The 23,316-nt window shown below is 42.0% G+C and overlaps 1 protein-coding gene across 3 annotated transcripts in view; it reads right to left on the bottom strand.

Moving 5' to 3' along the window:
- Window positions 1-22,054, bottom strand: part of ANKRD44 (ankyrin repeat domain 44) — a 377,775-nt gene extending 355,721 nt beyond the window's left edge. For all 3 annotated transcript variants that reach the window (XR_011849377.1, XM_072120895.1, XM_072120896.1), the window contains exons 1-2: window positions 21,906-22,054; window positions 341-424 (exon numbers count right to left, since the gene is read on the bottom strand). Coding sequence is in view for 2 of the 3 variants with exons in the window: in XM_072120895.1 (XP_071976996.1) it covers window positions 341-424; window positions 21,906-21,932 (111 nt within the window). In the remaining variant the exon portion in view is untranslated. The remainder of the gene's footprint in view (window positions 1-340; window positions 425-21,905) is intronic.
- Between the last annotated feature and the right edge of the window lie 1,262 nt (window positions 22,055-23,316).

Raw genomic sequence — 23,316 nt, 5'->3', positions numbered from 1 at the left:
AGGACAAATGCAAGTGGTAGATAACTTTGTAACAGCAAAATTCTAATTTCTGTACAAGAGTTAAAGGGTAAAAACCATAGATACAACCTACAGCTTCTCCTAAGAGTGTAAGTGATGCAGTGGAACAAAAACCTGTTACAGTTTAAAGGGATTTTACCAAAGTTATGAAGCTATCCGATTACTGGGTCCAATTACTGGGACCCCAAACAATTACAAGTACAAAACAGGGATTCTGTTCTCACTAATCACAATACAAAGGGAGCGATTTTAGATTGCAGATCAGCAAGACACATGCTAAAATAGAACCTACCTAAATCAAACAGAAAAATTAAACTCTTACCAAAGCATTAATATCCTCTGTTTTACAAATCAACATTCGTATCTCTTCAGGGTTTCCATTAAAAACAGCTTGGACAATGAGAGGCTAAAAGAAAATAGTATAAAGTTAATATTTATTCTCAAAATTAGTTCTCAAACAGAAAAAAACAACCCATTTCTTATTTGATATCTTTATGTCTGAAACCAACTAATAGATACCTTTGTCATGTGAATAATAACACACAAAGCAATAATAAATGTATTAGTCTTTTTAACCCCCCCCCCCCCCCCCCGCCAACTGTAAATAGTTCAGCTGGTTTCACTTGAGTAAGGCTACATTCACACGACCGCATGGGGGACGTATGTATGGCCAGTGGCTGTACATATGTCCCCCATAGAAGACAAAATGCTAAGCAACCAGAACTCAGCATGTTGGCCCGCACAGATAGCAACTAACTGATCTTGTTCTTGTGAAACCAGCTTTATTGGGGACAAACCTCATAGCATCCTGATGGAGTTAAACTAATTAGTTAAATATCTTCAGTAGCAGGACTGAATAATAGGTGGCTATTGGGACAACCAGAAACATAACAGTTGTCTAAGATCAAACAGCTTGGGCCTACAGAAATATGATGCAAGGACTGTCTGCCAACCAAACTGAAGTTCTGTTACTGTAATAAGGGTTACAGTGTTGGTGCTGCAATTCAGTCAGAAGACAGGGAGTCGCTCATTTAATGGGTGCAGTCTGTGGGATTGTACCAACATACAGATCAGTTTCCATGGACTGCACACGTACATACACCAGCTTAAGTCGGAAACACCTGGGCCAACTTCCAATGTGAGACGGAATTATCTTACACTAAAAGCTTCAAACAGACTAATTCACAAACTGCAGTGTGCGTGAGGCCTAAGGGCTTATTCAGGGTACGTTTACATGTTCATATTTTCTTTATAAGTTTTTGAAGCCAAAAGCAGGTGTGGATCATGGTGGGTGAGAACATATAGGGGCACATTTACTTACCCGGTCCTGTCGCGATCCCCACTGTGGGTTTTCGGACGATAATGCATTCTTCCACGATTCACAAAGATCATGCACCCGATTTCCTGTATCTGTAGCTTCCCCGCTCAGGTCGGCTGGAGTTCACCTTCTTCTTCTTCTTGGTGCATGTGAGTGCATTGTCTTGCGACACAATTTTAAAGTCAAATCCCGTGCTCAGTCCAAATCTGTCGGATCGTTCGACGGCCCGCCCCCCGATTTCTGTTGCATGAAAGTCAACGTGATTGCGCCAAAATCTGATCGTGTGCGACACAATCCCCTTCTAAATACCTGTCCAAGTGGCGCAAATCCCCAAAAAGTGCAATCCGCGGGACCCTTAGTAAATAGGCCCTATAATTTAAAGGTGCTACTCCTAAAAAAAAACTGCATCTGAAAACCTGAATGTGAGAATGCAGTCTCACTTATCGTTTTATATCTAACTGTATTTTCCAGGGACAACATACTGTTTTTAGTCAGTCTGTTTAGTGTCAATATTGTATCCGTATCCATCTTTTTCACATTGACATGTCATTCATTCATCAAGGAAGGGGAAAAGAGGTTTAGAGATGGCATGGAGGAAAAAGGGAACAAAGAAAAGGAGAGAGGATGCAAAGGGTAGGGGGGAACACAGAGGTTACCATCTCTGGAACAGTTCTGTCAGATTCTCTGGAATTGGTTGAATGGAATGTTGGAGATCCATGGTTTGTGGTGTGTACTTATTTTACTGAGTTTTGGATAGGATTTTGTTTGTATTGTGGAATAAATTATGTCCAGAAAGTATATGCCGGATGTAGAACTAAAATACAGAACTGTGTTGACAATATTTATGGATTCTACAAAAGAAAGTAACAAATCATCTATGCAACTTGTGTAGTACACAACATATGGTGTGAAAAATCTTATTGAATTTTTAAATCCCAATAGCGGTTCCTCGAGTATATAGTATAGATTTTTTTCTCAATGGAATAGATTGCAACTAAGTATGTATGATGGTAATAGCATTAAAGGCGTGTTCTCAATTCAGAAAATTAATCTTAATGTTTTTATGATAAAAAGTTATATAACTTTCCAATATACTTTCTGTATCAATTCCTTACAGTTTCCTAGTTCTCTGCTTGCTGTCCTTCTGTAGAAAGTTTCCATGTTTTCTTCTTATGGACAGTAATCTGACCATGGTCACCAGTGGGGTAACTAGAAGCTGATGGGCCCTGGTGAAAAGTCTGTGCCAGGCCCCCGACTATAATTTATGGTTTATAGTACTAGTCTTCTCATATGGGAAAGTGACACCTTATGAGACCCCTAAGCCTTATGCACCCCCTCAAGTTACACCCCTGATGGTCACGCAGGTGCACAGCTCGCCAGGAGTACAGAGGGTAATTAGAGCTGTGTGATATAATGAACCACACACCTGTGTGACCATGGTCAGATTTCTATCCACTGGAAGTCAACACAGAAGCTTTCTGTAGAATGACAGCAAGCAAAAATCTAGAAAATTGTAAGGAATTAATAAATTAGATTGGAAAATTGTAGAACATTTTCTAGTACAAACTATAATAATTTGCTGAAATGGGCATACCCCTTTAAGGATTAAAGCACTCTATGGAGGTAAAATTTGGGTTAACAAATTAGGATAATAAATTTGTCCTGTGATTCTACTTCTCCTTCAGCACCAATAGGATATCTGTTCTTTTTTTTTTTGGAAAAGATAGCCATGTATGTGAGAGAAGCTTCTATGTGAGATGGGAGGACAATAGCCCTTCGCCAGATGTGCCTCTTGGTGCAGATGAGGTTCCTTTCAGTGAATGATGGGAGCCGGCTCTCACCTGAGAGCTGATTTCCTTGCACTAAAAAGGGTCAGGCCAAGAAGGAGGACAGGGCATTTGTTGGGGTCTCTCCTCCCCCTGAACCTTCCCTATCTCGATTTCAAATAAATTCATCCTGCACCAGTCAGCTGCTGAAAGGGAGCCGTTTTCTTAGGAGGCCCTGCCCCCTGAAAACAGACCCCAATATTATAATTAATAGGTAGGTTTGGGCCGTTCAGTGCCCAGAAGATCTGTTTCAGTGAGTGAAGCCTCATGATCCAGCTCACTGAATAGAGCTGGACTGCCCATCACTAAATCACACATTTGTTTAGTCCACCCTCAGCAGTGCTGCAGGAATAGGAGCTGTCGCTGTCTCATTTCATCTGAAAGTTAAATAGTAATACACGTGTGTATGAGCTGGCACACATGTATCATGATAGAGAGTAGAGCAGGACTGTGCAGGTCCCTGCATACAACTCAGTGGCCTAGATTTATTAATGCCCCTGCGCCAGTTTTCTGTCGGACGTTACAACTTCTTTTCAGTGAAAACTGCTTGCAGATGTATGTGTCGCTGCTGCACTATACCCGTGACACAAAATTCTGCACTGAAAGGGATGTACCGGGTGCACAGTCAGACCGTGCAACACATTTTTCAAGCAGTGAATTGTGTTGTATGCCCTATGTTAAAGGTGCACCCTGTCAGTGCAGTACAGAAGATGTTTATATTGTATCTATATATTGTATATAGTGTGGTCTGGGATATAGTGTTAGGTTGGGAGGGGGGTGTTGGTGGTGGGATTTTGGAACTGATATTGGACACTGGATTGGACACTGGTCTGGACTTCTTAATGCAAACTTTGGACATTAGACCAGTGTCTGAGGGAGGGAGTGGGCATGGGATTCAGTTTAGTGTAGGGTGCATTTTGTTTAATTAAAAAAATAAATAAATAAATCTGTAATTAGGGGGTGGAGGGTGTGTTTATGTTTATTTGTGTTAATGATATCTTATGTTGGCTAGGTGTGAATGAGGCTGGACCAGCAGGGGAATTGTTGTAAATAATTTGTATATATTGTACACAATGTTTGTTTTATGTTTTTGTTATGTTTTATATTATATATTTTAATAAAAGATCTACAGAAGATGCCAGATTCATGAAGAACAAGCGCCACAATTCATGAATCTAGTGCACCCTGCACATTGCATAGGTAAACTGTATCTAGTTGGCCTGTGTGTGTCCGAGGGACACTGAGCTGAAAGCCCTAAGGTAAGCATGTTAGGTGACACTTAAATCTTGCTGTCTGTTATATCAGCAAGCATTTCATATGAACTAAACAGAGAGAGGTTACAGCTGGAATTTAAACTTCCTGATCCTTATCTTATATGACATTGTCTTGGTGAGGAAGAGTGTGGTGGCATGGAAATTTGTAGCTTTCCAATAATACAAATGTTATATTTATGGCCAACTATGGACTAATAAACGGAAATAGATACCTTTTAAGTGTTAAAGTACAGACTAGTTTAAAGAAACAGGTAATGTATAAATAAGAATATAACATTTTTCGCTTTAAGTTAAAACTGTTAAACCACAATTACAATCCTTTCAAAACTCAAGACACCCATTTCCTGCATTTTTTTCTTGCAACACCACATCCCCTCAAAGCATTTGAAAGCTTAATTTTCAAGCTGTTTTCTATGAATATTGTTTTTAAATAATAGAAATAAATTACAGCTAAATAAACAGTACTATATTGTTATATTGCAAAGAAATGAAAATCTGTATAAAAACATATTCATCTAATCCACTGAATCTTTTAAAGAGCTAGTTCTTTCCAATAAATGTAGTATATATATATATATATATATATATATATATATATATATATATATATATATATATATATATATACATACACACTCACCGGCCACTATATTAGGTACACCTGTCCAACTGCTCGTTAACACTTAATTTCTAATCAGCCAATCACATGGCGGCAACTCAGTGCATTTAGGCATGTAGACATGGTCAAGACAATCTCCTGCAGTTAAAGGAAACCTACCACTTGAAGGTAGCTTATTTTAGTTAGTGTTTTAAAACCGCGGTATCGCGGTTTAAAACACTTTTTAAACTTTTTAGCCGGCGCAGGGAGGTACGCGCTCGGCGCTTACCATGCGCGCGGCTCTCATTCATTTCCTATGTAGCCGCGCGCACGATAAGCGCCGAGCGCGTACCTGCCTGCGCCGGCTATAAAGTTTAAAAAGTGTTTTAAACCGCGATACCGCGGTTTAAAACACTAACTAAAATAAGCTCCGGCACCAGCTCACCCTGAGCTGGTGCTCGGTATTGCCATCGGAAACCTGCCACTAAAAGTGGTAGGTTTCCTTTAAAACCGAGCATCAGTATGGGGAAGAAAGGTGATTTGAGTGCCTTTGAATGTGGCATGGTTGTTGGTGCCAGAAGGGCTGGTCTGAGTATTTCAGAAACTGGTGATCTACTGGGGTTTTCACACACAACCATCTTTAGGGTTTACAGAGAACGGTCCGAAAAAGAAAAAACATCCAGTGAGAGGCAGTTCTGTGGGCGGAAATGCCTTGTTGATGCCAGAGGTCAGAGGAGAATGGGCAGACTGGTTCGAGCTGATAGAAAGGCAACAGTGACTCAAATCGCCACCCGTTACAACCAAGGTAGGCAGAAGAGCATCTCTGAATGCACAGTACGTCGAACTTTGAGGCAGATGGGCTACAGCAGCAGAAGACCACACCGGGTGCCACTCCTTTCAGCTAAGAACAGGAAACTGAGGCTACAATTTGCACAAGCTCATCGAAATTGGACAGTAGAAGATTGGAAAAACTTTGCCTGGTCTGATGAGTCTCGATTTCTGCTGCGACATTCGGATGGTAGGTTCAGAATTTGGCATCAACAACATGAAAGCATGGATCCATCCTGCCTTGTATCAAAGGTTCAGGCTGGTGGTGGTGTCATTGTGTGGGGAATATTTTCTTGGCACTCTTTGGGCCCCTTGGTACCAATTGAGTATTGTTGCAACACCACAGCCTACCTGAGTATTGTTGCTGACCATGTCCATCCCTTTATGACCACAATGTACCCAACATCTGATGGCTACTTTCAGCAGGATAATGCGCCATGTCATAAAGCTGGAATCATCTCAGACTGGTTTCTTGAACATGACAATGAGTTCACTGTACTCAAATGGCCTCCACAGTCACCAGATCTCAATCCAATAGAGCATCTTTGGGATGTGGTGGAACGGGAGATTCGCATCATGGATGTGCATCCGACAAATCTGTGGCAACTGTGTGATGCCATCATGTCAATATGGACCAAAATCTCTGAGGAATGCTTCCAGCACCTTGATGAATATATGCCACGAAGAATTGAGGCAGTTCTGAAGGCGAAAGGGGGTCCAACCCATTACTAGCATGGTGTACCTAATAAAGTGTCCGGTGAGTGTGTATATATATATAAATATATAAATATATATATATATATATATATATATATATATATAGAAAAGGTAGTCGCAGCACTCAAGGAAATTAAGGTATGGGTGCACATCCAGGGGCCAGGACGAGAGGTCCCAAAATACTTAGTTATCGGAAAAAACAGCAGCACTCCAAAAGCTTGTGAAAAAAAGTGTAGTTTATTACAACATGTGCCAAGCTACGTTTCGGCTCCCATGGCCTGGAGCCTTTCACAAGCTTGAGAAAGGCTCCAGGCCATGGGAGCCGAAACGTAGCTTGGCACATGTTGGAATAAACTACACTTTTTTTTTCACAAGCTTTTTTCCGATAACTATATAAATATATATATATATATATATATATATATATATATATAACTATATATATATATTAGAAATCTATACTATTGTAAATAGAGAGGTCATCCTGTACTTTGTCTATATCTCTCAACCTTTGTCTGAAAGAGGGACAAAATATGCGGATGGGCCCGCTAAATTTTTTTTAACCTAAGCCACACCTTTTGCTCACCCCTTATACCCCCCTCACAGTATAATTTCCCCCTTGTGTCCCACCAGATCCCTGTCACATTGCAGCCCCTCTGATGTTCTGCCCCTAGCTCCCCCTTATATTGAAGCCCCCTCTTATTTGCCCCCTCTTATTTATGGTGCCCTTCAGAAACAGTTACCCCTGTTACTTTAACCTCCCCTCCCAGCAGCAGCACTCCATGTTATTGTACTCCTCCCCCAGCTGCAGCTCCCCATTATTGTATTCCCACCTGCATCAGCTCCCCATTATTGCACCCCTGAAGCTCTGATGTTATTGCGTCCCCTCAGCAAAGGCTCTCCCTGTTATTTTAGCAACTAGCAACTCCCCCTGTTACTGTCAACCCCCGGACAACTTCCCCCAGTTATAGTACCCCCCTCGGCAGAAGCTCTCCCTGTTAGTGTGCTCCCCAAAAGCAGACCCACATGATGTCATCATCTGCCGACTCTGCTACATACAGCAGAGCCAGAGGAACTGCCGGCTCGCTACACTATGACTGTAATCACCTCTGTCAGTGACTAGAGGATGCTGGTAGATCTGTTTTCCCGGCACATACCTCCCACCTGCTGGGAAAGAGCCTGAAAACAGTGACTGTCCGCTGGATCTGGGATGTTGGGGAGGTATGACTTTGTCTATTGTGTTTAACTAGGTCTGTGCAATTTGTGGCATTTGCAGAATTGTGTTAAAATTAATTACAAAATAACAAACATAACCATTACTATGTTCATGAACTAAAGTTTAATATTTAACTTCTAAACAGGAAATGAGGCAGCTAAACTTAGAAGAGAAAGAGGAAATAGCAAATAAGCAGGATATGGCCTAAGCTACTGAGCTACTAAAACACTTGTAAATATGAAGTAACATTTTACAGCACAAATAGTACAAGTAGACTTTTTCTTTTATCTGTGATCCTGCATATTTAGTATCACTGCTTTAAATTCTCTATTACCTGAAAGCTAGAGCACTGAAATCACACAGCAACCTTGTGTTTGAACATACATTTTTTAAAAATTGGAGCCGGTGGTCTCACCATAGCTTTCTTCTCCCACATTTTACTAAAAAGCAATAAAAGGTTTAGAAAATATGTAAAACATTGAAACTTATAGCTCTCATTTAAACAGTTCAGAATATAGGAATTTTAGTATTTAATAGGAGGTAGTATAGATGGTTTTTTAACTGTGGTTTCTGCATTAGTTGATTTAGTTGTGTCCAGGGACCCCACCTCATCAATATCCTCACTGTTAAGATGACTGGGGATAGGTCAAAGAAAGTAATCAAGGACCGCCCTGAAAGACTATACAAAACTTCCAGCAGACGCATGTTGATCCTGCTCCCTTTCCTTTAAAGGTGCATACTCTGTATGCGCCAATCCAGCAAGACACCTCCCAACAGTGGTGCACCTAAACCAGAGCAAAATAAATCCCCCCTCATCAAATTTGTGGTGCTTTGATTTGGGGGAGGAGAATGCAGACACCAAAGGGATCCAGGAAGTATGGGCCAGGACATGTATTTATTGTAAGAGGAGAATAGGCACGTTATAAAGGTGAGATATACCACCAGGACCTCTATACTGACTAAATCCACTCCAAATGTCATTTTAAGGCATACAGTAAAGGTGCATTCCTAGAGAAAAGTCACCGCTCACATTAAAAATGGTGTCCCTAAGGTTGACTAAAGCAGTGCAGATCATTCCATACCCCGGGATTTAGGTAGTCCATTCATATATCCTATGACATTATTTCCTTAAAATTAAATTGGTCTAGTCTCCTCCCATCTTGCAGAGTTTCACTCATTCTATGCCATAAAATTGTAGGCAGTTCCAAACATGGTTAGCTATGTGACGATCCCCAGAATTTAACATATCTCCCATATCTTATATTCTGCTACCCCCATAGTTCAATGAGTAAAGGTACATGGTTATGTACAGTGCCTTGCAAAAGTATTCATTTTGCCACATTTCAGGCTTCAAACATAAAGATATAAAATTGTAAAAGTGGGACACAATTGTGAAGTGGAACGAAATTTATTGGATATTTTAATCTTTTGTAAAAACAAAAAAACTGAAAAGTGGGGCGTACAGTACAGACGATCGTACAGACGATCAATGTTGTCCTAAATGACTAATGATGATAAATGCAATCCACATGTGTGTATTCAAGTCTCAGCATAAACACACCTGCTCTGTGATATCTCAGGTTTCTGCTTAACCCCTTAATGACTGCTGTATCGGGATTCTATGGCGGTCATTAAGTGTACTTCTTCTGACACGACGCCATTCTACCGTGGGGCGTCAGAAGATGATTTCAGGACACCGGGTGTTTAACCCCTTACGCGCTGCGGTCAAGCATGACCGCGGCGTGTAAGCGTGTCCCACGTGGATCGGAACCCCCCGCTGTGCTTACCGGGGGATCCGATTCCTCCTGCCGCTGCCCCGGGGTCCGGCTTCTCTCCCGCCGGGTTCTGCCTTTCTGGCAGGGCCCGGCCGTAAGTAATTGAGCATGCTCAGCATGCTCAGTTACATACACTATACACTGCAATACAATTGTATTGCAGTGTAAAGGCTTGAACAAACGATCGGATTATTGCTTGTTCAAGCCAAAAAATGGAAAATGTCAAAAAAGTAAAAAAAAAAAAAAAAGATTAAATCAGTTTATAATAAAAATAAATAAATACAATAAAAGTCCCATAATCTCCCCAGTTACACATATAATTCAAATAAAGTGTATAAAACACATAAACACTTAAAAAATGTACATATTTGGTATCACCGAGTCCGTATTAATCTGTCTAAAAAATGTAAATCAATATTGAACTTGCTTGGTGAACGACGTAAAAAAAAAACACAAAAAACTTCCAATAATATACCATTTTTCATCAAACACCATCACAAAAAATGTTCTAAAAAGTGATCAAAAAAAGTTACGTTCCCTAATATGATACGACTGAAAAGAACAACTCTTTTCGCAAAAAATAAGCCCTCAACTAGATCTGACAACAGAAAAATACAGGTTATGGCCCTGAAAAGTTGTGGATAGTAAAAATAATGTGATTTCCACCAATATTGGTTTTGCTCAGTAAAATTGAGCAAAGTTAAGAAAAACGATATAAATGAGGTATCACCGCAATCGTAGTGAACCAGAGAATAAAGATAAAATATTATTTTTACGTGACGGTGAGCTGGGGGAAAAAAGTGCTAAAAATCCAAAATAAAAATTGATGATTTTGTTTGTGTCCCCCTTGAAATAGTTAATAAAATCTCATGAATAAGCTATAGACCCCCAAAATGAATTATCTTCACATTGTATCTCATCCCATACATAATAAGCCCTCATATGTTCACATTAAACAAAAAAAAAATTAAAGTTTATAGCTTGTACAATGTGACAATATAAATCTACTGTGAATGGCGCCCATACAGAAGTTTACCACCACATATGGGGTATCAGTACACTCGAGAGAAATTGGGCATCAAACGTTGCAGAGCATTTCATCATTTAATTTATTCTGAAACTGTCAGTTTTGGCCTAAATGAATGTATTTTCCAAAAAAATTAAAAAGTTTCTAAATCGCAGGTCCATATTTTTTTAACCCATGTGAAACACTTAAAGTGTTAATAGACTCAATAGAAGTTGTTTTACATACATTGAGGGGTGATTTTTTTATAGTGGGGTAATTTATGGGGTTTTACTATTATTTAGGCCTTTCAAAGTCACTTGGAAGAGGAGTTGTCGCTCAAAATGTGAGTTTTGGGGATTTTCTGCACCTCATAACATCCGAGAAAATTGACAGGACGCATAGAATATCATGCCAACATACAGAAGACATTCCGTAAATGTTAATTATCAAGCTTTTTGCGTAGTCTTACTTCCTGTCTGGAAAGCAGAACATTTCAAACTTGGAAAATGAAGAATTTTTACAAACTTTTGCCTAATTTTTAACTGTTTTTCAGAACGAAACGCAAAACTTATCACTTAAATTTTACAACTAACATAAATTACAATGTGTCACGAGAAAATAATCTCAAAATCACCTGTATATGTTAAAGCGTTCCGAAGTTATAACCAATTCGTGAGACATGTCAGATTTGAAAAATCGAGACTGGTAATTGAGCTGAAAACTAGTGTCGGTGATAAGGGGTTAAAGCCCCAAGAGCATCATATAGACCAAGGAACACCCCAGGTAGATCTGTGATACTGTTGTGGAGAAGTTTAAAGCCGGATTTGACTACAAAAAGATTTCACAATCTTTAACCCTTTAAGGACGTAGCCTGTTTGAACGTTAAGGCTTAGTCCAATTTTTACAAAATGTGACCAGTGTCTGTTCCAGTGGTAATAACTTTTTATCACATTAACATATCCCTGAGATTGTTTTTTCATGAGACATTGTAGTTTATGTTAATAGTATAATTTCGCTGATCAGTTACTTTTTGGGGGAATAAAAATTCAATAATTTAGGGGGAAAAAAATAAAGTAATAAAAAATTACAATTTTCAAAGTTTCAAATGTTCTACTTTTTAGACAAATAGTCATACCACAATTTTTTTTTTTTATAGAAACCTTTCGCCATTTGTCTTCTTTATATTTCTATAATTTGTTTTACGGTTCCTTTTTTTTTTTTTTAACAGATGTTAGAAGGTTTATAGTTTCAGTAGCAAGATTTTAAAAACACTTAATTTTTGGTTATAGCTTGGAAGTGCCTTTTAGAGGCTTGTGTACTATAAACCCCCACAAGTAACACCATTTTATGAACCTAACATCTCAAACTCTACAATGTATTACAATAGAAACCTCTGAGAACTGACACCATTTTGGAAACACACCTCAAAGAATATATCTGGGGTTGTGGTGAGCATTTTAACCCCCAACATGCTGGTCAAATTTTAATATAAAGTAAATGGAGTAAAAATTGCATTTTCACAATATTGCTATTTTAGGGATAAATATATTTTGCCCTACTCATGCCACTGCAGACAAACACCCCAAATATCATTCTGCGGGTTGTCCCAAGTACAGAATTACCCCATAAGTGGCAATAATCTACAGGTTTGCCACACAGCAGGGCTTAGTAAGGAAGAAGCAAAATTTCAGTTTGGAGCTCTGTTTTCACAGGTTTGGTGACATGTTGTGTTAGCAGAGCCCCTGGGTATCACTACAATAGAAACCCCCAAGAAGTGACACCATTTTGGAAACAAAACCCCTTAATAAATTTATCTAGGGTTGTAGTGAGCATTTTAAACCCAAAGATGCTGGCCAAAATGTAATACAAATAGAATGGAGAAGAGTAAAAATATTTTATTTTCCTGAAATATGCCATGTTAGTGCCAATTTATTTTGCCCAACTCATGCCTCTTGGGACAAACATGTCAAAAATCATTCTGCGGGTTATCCCGGTTAGGGTAATACCCCATATGTAGCAATAAAGTAAAGGAGAGGCACACGGCAGGGAGCAAGCAAAATTTTAGCTTTTGGAACTCCGTGTGGAGGGGGCAATCTTGAGGGCACTATAGTTGAGTCCTTCCTTTCATATACTCTGAACTTGTAGGTATACCATAATGTTCTTTCACACAGCTTAAACATCTTCACGCCATACCTTGATTGGGCAGGTACTGGCGGAATTGAAGTCTCCCTTTAAATTGTACCAGGGACTCGTATATGGCCTCATGTTTCACGGGGATATATATGCCTGGGCAAACTTGGCAATAAAATGGTCCATATGGGCCTGACCTTAAACGATCATAACTGGGGTCATCTCTGGGTGGGCACTGTGTGTTGTGGGTGTAATGCAAAAACATTCTGGATGGCTTCCAAGCGCATCCTGCTCATCATGATGTAGAACCATCGGTGTGGTACAGAATGTCTGTGCTCCAGTAGTCCCTGATTGATGGCTTCTTCACAAGCCCCATAAGAAGTATCAATGCCCTAATACTTCTCCATCTCTGCTGCAGTAACAGGGGTCCACCTGTGAGGTTTTGCATAAAATGAAGTAGGGTTGTGCATAAAATTAAGTGGGGTTTTGGGCAATATGCTGTGCAGCATAGAGATAATGGGGGATATTTATCAGGACCTCTGCGCACCGCCAGTGGCGCAAAGGCCCTGAAATAATCGCAAATGCTAGCTTATTGCTAGCTTTTGCAATTATTTTCCCCAATCCGCCACCTTCACGCCAGTGGGGTGTGAAGGGGGGGGGCGCGGCCGGCCGAGTGGAGGGCGCGGCCGAACGTGAGTGGGCCGGTGCGGGCGTTACACCAGAAAAATTAGATAATGAGCACCCAACTACACAGATAAACCACCTAGCCGGCACCCAGAAAAAAATAGACAATGTGCTCCCAACTACACAGAAAAGCTGCACAGTTGTACACAGAAAAATTTGATAATGCGCACCAAACTACACAGACAAGTTGCACATGAGGTTTTTTTCTAATTTTTGCCCTGTCCAATTAGCTTCCTAGCAACATTTGATAAAAAATAGACCGCATACGGATGTCATTGCTGTGTCTTCTATTTCTTTACTTCTATGGAGTTCCTTGGTCCGCATGCGAGAAAAAAAATAGTGCATGCTGCACATCGGTGAAAAAAATGGATGTTTAAACAAACCCATAGGCATCAACGGTTCAGTATGCCATCCGCAAAACAAACAAATAGCATACGAACCTCAAAAACACAGTCTGAAAAAGCCCTTACCGTAAGGAATCCCTATCTTTGGGAATGGTAGTACTGCCCCTAGGCAAAAGTGGGGAGCCCATGATGGTTTAGCAGCCTGATCCAGGGATCACACAGAGGCACGTTGTGCAAATCAACTCATAGTTCTTTATTTGAACTTGAACAGCAGGCAATTGCCTAACATCAGCAACAGGATCAGCAGGCTGGAAAGCTGGTAGGAGATAGCTGGTATGCAGGGAGGGTTGCTCGCAGCCAGGTAATAACTACAGCCTGGGCTGTGTAAGATGGAGCCCAGTACAGGCAGTGGACCTCTGCTCTAGCCAAGTCTCCTGACTGGCTACAGGTGTCAGGCAGCTGGCTGAGACACCTATGCTTCCTGGTAGTGGGTCTGGATGGTAGCTTTGCAGGAGCTGCCCCATGGACCTGTGCTCCAGGAATGCTGACTCACTGAATCTGACCATGTGCCCCCCCCCCCCCCACAAGAGGTTTTTTATACTCCCCTAGTGAGGTGACAGCACTCTCCAATCAGCTTCCAGCTTGCTTTACAATAAGAACAAAGCATATCATTGGTTATAGACCGTGGATATGTTAACTCTTGCCCTGCAGCTGGAAGCCAGTGGTTCCAGCTGCAAGTTCCCCACTTTTGGAGACCTCTTAGCAAGGTGATCAGTCTCCCTAGGCAGATCCTAACATGAAGAGGGCGCTATTCACAACAACTACCCACCCTATGCATAGTCTACAGAAGAAGAAAGCATCACGGAAACAAGCCTCTGCTCACAGGAAGATTAACTAACCCTGACACCAAAAAAATACCATTAGTATCCCTTATCTGCTCTTCAGGTGAAAACAGTACTTATTCACACTAGCTGATTAGGAGCCAAAAATACTAGAGTAAGGTTTCTCATTTTGCCCCTCTGCACCATCCAATGATTTCAATATATTTGGCAATCTAAAAAATGTTATTTGCAAATTAACACTTCAACGTCACTTCTTACAATCAGAGAAGCAGAAAAAAGGAGGGGAAGGGCTAGTAAACATGAATATAACTACCATATGTTACTGATCTAAAACCAAAAAACACCTTTTTTTCAACCCAGCATTAAGGCAACTTTAATAAAAAACCTTTTGCACCCTGGTATCTACTGAATGTAACTTACATCTATCGCATCATGATACTGTAAGTTCTAGAAATAAGAACAAAAATATCAACAGTGTAGACAAAGGAGGGGGCATTTTACTTTTAGTTAGAAAAAAATATACAGTAGAATCATTCTCTCAGAAATCAAATATTACATAGGATTACAGAATAACCTTAAAAAAATATATAAATATTCACTAATAGACGGTGGATATAAAATAGGCACACTTAATAAAATCTATGTACAGTATTTGAAAATCGAGAACCAAAGGCTTATTTTATTTCTTCCCCAAGGTTACCGTATTTTCCGGGCCATTAGGCGCACCGGAATATAAGGCGCATTAGTCCGATGCGCCTTATATATGTAATAATTCCATATATAAGGCGCATCGGACTATAAGGCGCAGGGTCGGGGGCGTGGCGGAGGTCCGGGGGCGGAGGTCCGGGGGCGGAGCGGAGACCCGACGGGACGAGACGCGACACGATGCCGAGATGCGACGCGGAATGCGGGGAAGGTGAGCGGGGAAGGTGAGGGGGAGGTGGAGAATGGCATACTTACATAGGTCCCCGCTCCCAGAGACAGCAGATCTCCAGCGGGAACTGCAGACCGACGCGGCAGAAGTTGTTCGTGCCGCGTGGTCTGCAGTTCCCGCTGGAGATCTGCTGTCTCCGGTAGCGGGGACCTATGTAAGTAGGCCCGCTGCCCTCCTATAGGGCGCACCGGACTATAAGGCGCACTTTGGATTTCCAAGGAAATCCAAGGCTTTTATGTGCGCCTTATAGTCCGGAAAATACGGTAATAAGAATGTAGAGAACCCACCAGGGAGACCAATTATCTCTGGTATAGATTCACCTACTTATTTGCCCCACTATGTCAATCTGTTCCTACAAATATATGTGAAAACTTATGTAAAATCTATGAATCTGAACTTATGTATCTGAATTTCTAATTAGAGATCTAATGATTACAGTAAACCAACACACATTTGTATTGAATGCTATACTTTTCATTTTACAACACAATTACTTTTCTTTTCAAAATTGCATATTCTTGCAGAAGAAGGTTGTCAGGATCAGTGATAGGGGATCCTATATACCACCATGGACAATGACGTAAGCCGACACCTGAGACCGGAGTCTAAGTGGTACCCAGTTTTCACCAGAGCCCGCTGCAAAGCAGGTTGGACTTGATGCGGCGTGGTACCACCAAGGTCATTCCAAAGGCGTGACTTTGTCCGCGGTGGCAACCAAGATGAAGTACAGAATCGTAAGGGAAGGTTGTGGTTGGGGACAGGCAGGAAGTCGAGACAGGCAGCACAGAATCAGAGTCAGGGCAGCACAGAAGCAGCACATAAGCAAGGTACCAAATTGAGGTCAAAACTGGAAATCAGGATAGTCGCACAGGGCATCAGACAAGCTTTCTCTAAGGCTATGAGGCACAAAGATCCGCCAGGGGATAAACCATAAGAGGGAGAGATACCAGGGGAACCACAATAAGAGGGGGGAAATGAGAGGGGTCACAAATGAGCGATAGATGAGGGGGCTCACAAGATGAGTCGGAGATATGAGGAGCCACAATAGAAGGGAGGCTATAATAAGATAGGTGAGATCAAAGGGGGGGCAGAATAAGATGGGTGAGATCAAAGGGGGGGGCAGAATAAGAAAGGGGAGATACAAAGGGGCCCAAAATATGAGGGTGGAATGAGGGAGTCCACAACAATAGAGGAAGATGAGGAGGGCCACAATATGAGAGGTAGGTGGGAGAGGCAACGATTGCTTTTAATAAGAGGTCCTGCGTAACGCTAGACTTTAAGGCCATGTTTGCAAGATTTATTGGGGCAGATTTACTTACCCGGTCCATTCGCGATCCAGCGGCGCGTTCTCTGCGGTGGATTTGGGTCTTCCGGCGATTTACTAAGGCAGTTCCTTCGACGTCCACCAGGGGTCGCTGCTGCGCAGAAGTCCGCCGAGCTCCGCCGGAGTTCAAGATCCGTTGCTGAGTGCAGGTAAGCGCGTGCCCAGCGACACTTTTTTTTTTTTAAATGCAGTGGTTTCTCCGAATCCGTCGGGTAACCCGCCGTAAAAAACGCGATTCTGGCCCTTAGTAAATGAGTCTTGTGTTTTGTAAAGCATTTCAAGCACACCAAGAATAATTTCTCCCTGAGCGCAGATGTATTTACACCATGTACATGTTTTTGGTTAAGAAAACACTTGTTGCTACTTACCTGACACAAACGTTTTGGTCTAAACAGATTTCTAATGACTAAACACAATCCAAATGCTTCTGCTTCTTACCAACATACTGTTAATTTACAGAGGTGTATGTAGGCCTCCTTTGTCTAATGTCCTGGTAGCAACTGGTATCAGTGCACCCAACCATACCAATGCACCTGTTCAGGGAGGTATTCACCATGGACATTGTGCATAAGGCGGACAAAATTGAAGGGGCTGATGGGGCAAAATTAAAAAAAAATTTTTTTTGGTTGACACCCTGCCAGATAGGTTCAGGCAGCATGGCGGTGCCATTAGCAGTGGCATAGCTTTTTTGTTACAGTGTTTCAGCCTTAGGTTAGGCTGACACACTCATCTGCAGCATCAGTGGCAGGCTGGGGAATGAACGATGCTTTTTTTACTTCCCTCTGATTGGCTGAGATTTAGACTATCCCATCAGGGGGAAGTAAATAAAACCCATATGCCCGCTGAGGACATCCTGCCAGGAAGGAGAAGAGGAGACAGAATCCTCAAGTTGTCTCAGAAGATAATTGTACGTAATTGTACGTCAATGGGGCGGAACTATTGTGAGGGCGCTAGGTGGGGAAATGGGTGGGTTAGGGTAAACTCTTTTTTTTAAGTTATTGATGGAGGAGGGGGTGACATCCCATGTGCCCGAATATGGGAGCGGCCTCCCTTCACATGTCTGTATTCATGGTTGTTGGGGGAGAAAGGGGAGGCATGTGCCCTGTGTCCATGGTTGTTCGTGCCGTGGCTGGGCATTTTAGTAGTGAAGGGAGGCCACCGCTGGGCATTTTATAAGTGAAGGGAGGCTGCTACTAGACATTTAATTAGTGAAGGGAGGCCACTGCTAGGCATTTTATTAGTGAAGGAAGGCCGCTGCTGGGATTTTACTAGTTAAAGGAGGCCACTGCTGGACATTTTATTGGAGAAGGGAGGCTATGCAGGGTGTGTTTTATTATTCAGGGAGGCCGTTGCTAGGCATTTTAATAGTGAAGGGAGGGCACACTGCTATGCAAAAACCATAACCTGATTACACCAATTAGGGGCTTAAGTGCTTTAAATGCCTAAGGTGTCTTAATACAGCTTTACTCCTGTTTGGTCCAGAAGCAATAAGAGACAGATAAAAGACAATGTGAATTTTAGAAGCTAATGTTGTCCATGTAAGCAGATCACTGCATTTACCTTAATACAAAATAAGTGAAAGTCTGCCAAACCTCAAACATTATTATGTGGAAGTATAAAGGACATCTACCACCAGGATCAAGGATTGTAAACCAAGCACTCTGACATACTGTTGTGTGCCCCTTTGGGCAGGATCTGCTCTTCTTTCAACTTTCTATGCCCTTGTTTTTAAGAAAAAACTGGAGCCCCTCAGGCCCATTTGCATACTTTTAAAAAACCTTTTTAAAAAAAAAAAACAAAAAAAAAAACAGGGTCTACCACTGTGAGTAAAGTTAAAGTGTATCTTTAAAGTTATAATAATTTTACCAAATTCTTATATGTTATTCCTCCTTTAAAACAGACGGAACAATGCCCATATTGTGCTGCTCACCCTTTTCTTTCCAGAGTTATGGCATTTTCTGTTCTGAAAGTGTTTGACAAAAATGTTTCTCACCAAGTGAAGTGGGTGAAGACTTGAGTCTTCCTGTACCTTCCATGAAGTCGAGTCCAATTTACTTTGCCCACAGATCCCATGATGCCTTGTGTTCCATCTCAAAGTAATTTGGCATTAAATCCACTGAACATTGCATAGTGCACATACAGAATGTATATGTTGACTAGCCTGGCAGTTTCCATCACATGGATGATGGAGCATGTATTACCGTATATACTACAGTATATACTGTAGTATACAGCTGACCTGAGTATAAGCCAAGGACCCTAATTTTACTGGGAAAACCTATTGATTTGAGTATAAGCCGAGGGTGGGAAATGCATTGGTCACAGTCCGCCCCCCCCCCCCAGTATATAGCCTAAAAGCCCCCAGTTGTATACGGCCAGCCTGCCCCCATGTAGTATACGGCCAGCCTGCCCCCTTGTAGTATACGGCCAGCCTGCCCCCAGCCTGCCCCCGTGTAGTATACGGCCAGCCTGCCCCCGTGTAGTATACGGCCAGCCTGCCCCCGTGTAGTATACGGCCAGCCTGCCCCCGTGTAGTATACGGCCAGCCTGCCCCCGTGTAGTATACGGCCAGCCTGCCCCCGTGTAGTATACGGCCAGCCTGCCCCCGTGTAGTATACAGCCAGCCTGCCCCCGTGTAGTATACAGCCAGCCTGCCCCCGTGTAGTATACAGCCAGCCTGCCCCCGTGTAGTATACAGCCAGCCTGCCCCCGTGTAGTATACAGCCAGCCTGCCCCCGTGTAGTATACAGCCAGCCTGCCCCCGTGTAGTATACAGCCAGCCTGCCCCCGTGTAGTATACAGCCAGCCTGCCCCCGTGTAGTATACAGCCAGCCTGCCCCCGTGTAGTATACAGCCAGCCTGCCCCCGTGTAGTATACAGCCAGCCTGCCCCCGTGTAGTATACAGCCAGCCTGCCCCCGTGTAGTATACAGCCAGCCTGCCCCCGTGTAGTATACAGCCAGCCTGCCCCCGTGTAGTATACAGCCAGCCTGCCCCCGTGTAGTATACAGCCAGCCTGCCCCCGTGTAGTATACAGCCAGCCTGCCCCCGTGTAGTATACAGCCAGCCTGCCCCCGTGTAGTATACAGCCAGCCTGCCCCCGTGTAGTATACAGCCAGCCTGCCCCCGTGTAGTATACAGCCAGCCTGCCCCCGTGTAGTATACAGCCAGCCTGCCCCCGTGTAGTATACAGCCAGCCTGCCCCCGTGTAGTATACAGCCAGCCTGCCCCCGTGTAGTATACAGCCAGCCTGCCCCCGTGTAGTATACAGCCAGCCTGCCCCCGTGTAGTATACAGCCAGCCTGCCCCCGTGTAGTATACAGCCAGCCTGCCCCCGTGTAGTATACAGCCAGCCTGCCCCCGTGTAGTATACAGCCAGCCTGCCCCCATGTAGTATACAGCCTGCCCAGCGCCCTGTAGTATACAGCCTGCCCAGCCCCCTGTAGTATACAGCCTGCCCAGCCCCCTGTAGTATACAGCCAGCCTGCCCAGCCCCCTGTAGTATACAGCTGGCCCCTGTAGTATACAGCCATCCTGCACCCTGTAGTATACAGCCAGCTTGACCCCTCTAGTATACAGTCAGCTCCCTATAGTATACAGCCAAACCACCCAGCACTTAAAAAAAATTAAGTTATATACTCACCCTTCGGCAGCCCCGTTGCTCAGCACGGCTCCCCGGGGAATACAGAAGAGCATCGGGGCTGTCAGAGGGTGAGTATAAGTTTATTTTTTTATTGACTCATGTGTAAGCCGAGGTGAGGTTAAAAAAAAAGGAATCAACAGAGGCACCGGAGAGCAGGACAGAGAGACTGGGGAGCAGTGCAGAGGCATCGGGGAGCAGCGCAGAGGTATCGGGGAGACTTCAGTGGAAGAAGAGGAGCGGATACCGGGACAGCGTATCTCTCGACAAGTAAGCAGATGTGCCGAACATCTGCAATGTATTCTTCACTGTGATTTTCACTGCGTTTTTCACTTAAATGATCCTGTGTTCACTATTTTTATTCTATTCTTCACTGTGTTTTTCACTTAAATGATCCTGTGTTCACTGTTTTTATTCTATTCTTCACTGTTCTTTAAATCTGCTAACTTGTCGGGAGATAATATACATGCGGAACAGTGAAGAATAGATTGCAGATGTTTGCATACATCTGCTAACTTATCAGAAGACATTCTTTTTCAATTATATAACACATTTTATTCCCAGAAACATGGTCCCTTTGAAAAATGCTCGAGTCTCCCATTGACTTCATCAGGAAAAGTTTGTCTCGAATAACGAGCACTCGAGCATTTTAGTGCTCGCTCATCTCTAATGTAGACACAAAAAAACACAATTAGTGAAGAAGTTTAAAGAAGTGGATGCAAATTATTAGATTTGTGTCCCATAAGTGAAATGGTCACCCCAATGATGACGTGTACACAATTAAGAACTTCTTTAGGACTCTGCCAGATCAGAATCAGTGGACCAGCAGCGAGCATGCTTGATCTGCCACTCAATTCAAATGGGGGAACACAACCACTGATCTCATGATCAGTGGGGGTCCTCTGCAGATCAGAAAATAAACCCTTAGTCATTTACCTCACTATCCATCCAATATGATTTATAAAACATGCTAGCAGAAGTAGTCCTAAGCAGTACATCTTAAGTGAACACTGGCGAGAGATCTTTTACAAACTCATACATGCAGCTATATACGCCTTCAATATACCAGCATCAGAAACATGCCCTGACAGAATCCCAAAATGTCCAAAATGCAATGTGGACGTGCCCGAGTCTACAACCTTTCTGGACAGAAGTTCAGGACCAAATTGCTAGATCCTAATGTGCATACTAGGTCTTTATGCCTTTTGTGGTTACAGATTGTTATTTTAATGTTATTATTGGTACTATGTCTGGTATATCTGTATAGCAGACGTTAAACCACAAGAAATATGGAAAATAAACATTTAAAATAGACAGCACATTTTCGTTTCACAGTCACACACTTCCTACAATTAAAAATCTGAGATCTGCAAAATAGGCTATATTGTAATCAGTAGTAGTCATCAACAGATTAGAATTTGTCAGCACTTACCTGGTCTGTAAGTTTCATAACAGCCATTCTTTAAACCGTTAAACAGGCTGCTCACATAGACAATCTGGTAACACAAAAGAAAACCAAGTTCTTCTGTAAAAGTGCCAAAAATACAGAAACAGGAAGTAATGATCGTATATATATGCTCCCCAGTTTATCCCTTTTTGAAAATAAAAGCTTTCTTCCGATGTTCGGTCAGCTGTTTTTTTGTTTTGTTTTTTTTTAGAAAGAGTGCCATCTTCTGGCTTGAAACATATGATGGAGTGAAGTGGAGCAATATGTGCCTATTTCATTAAGATGATACAACACACTTCCTGCTCTCAGTGCTCCAGAAATCTATACTAGCTATGCCATGCCTTCTCCATTAAGACAGAATAGTGGTGAGCATGCAGTAAAAAAAAGTTTTTGGCATAGAAAAGGGCTGTGCCACAAATTGTTCTTATATACCATTTTCTGGCAAATGAGGAATTCCCCTTGCCTGAAAAATGCAAAGCTATCATATATCCAAAAAGAACAAGCAGCCAACCTTTCAGTAATTTCTAATGATTGCATTGCTCATTAAAGGGAACCTGTCACCAGGCTTCTGAAACCTGTCTTTACTGGTGAAAGGTTCTGTTGATAACAATATGGTAAACTATTCACAGGTTAGGTAATCAGGCATCATAAATGACCTTTGCAATCAAATGATAATTCCAGCCTCCCAGAACCCACACATATCCCCTATATTCCTACTATAGGGTCCTTCTTCTCTAAGAACTATGAGAAGAAAGAATAGAAGGAAAAGGAGAGGGACAAAGATGGTAATGTGTAAGACTAAAATAACAACTACTAAAAAGTGCAATATGTTATGAGAAACTCCAGAGTTCTAACAAAAAAAAACCCTGTCCATCAGTCTTGTATTGATAATCAGCTTAAAGAAGAAAGGACTGCTTTCATGGTTGCTCCATTGCAATACAGAAACAACCAGATCCCCTTCTTAAGAACCCAGGATGATGGTTTTACCTTCAGACTCGAAAGTTGATTCAAATGATGCTTCTTCCTCTGTTAAGGATTCAATGGACATGGATATGACCTGAAATAATAAACAAAATGAAATCTAGATATCTTTTTTCTTCTGCAGAACTTGAGCCATTATTAAAAACATTTTGTGTCCCATTGTATATTAAGAAAAAACCATCCAAGATCAGCTTTGTGGATCCTTCAATGCATTGAGTGAACTTATTCGGTTGAATGGGGAGAAGTGGAAAAAAAGGATTGCCATCTCTGAAGAATTCATAAATTTACAAATTTTTGATGAAGAGGAAACAAAATATTTTAACTCTAGTCAGAATATCTTCGGAAGGGAGGAATTCCACCAAATAGGGCTACAGGGAGTGAACCTGGAGACTCCTAGGAAACCTTTTACCTTAGT

The sequence above is a fragment of the Engystomops pustulosus genome, chromosome 8, assembly GCF_040894005.1.
Source record: "Engystomops pustulosus chromosome 8, aEngPut4.maternal, whole genome shotgun sequence".
NCBI lineage: Eukaryota > Metazoa > Chordata > Amphibia > Anura > Leptodactylidae > Engystomops > Engystomops pustulosus.
Note: the sequence above shows the minus strand (reverse complement) of the source record. Positions and strands in the feature narration are given on the sequence as shown.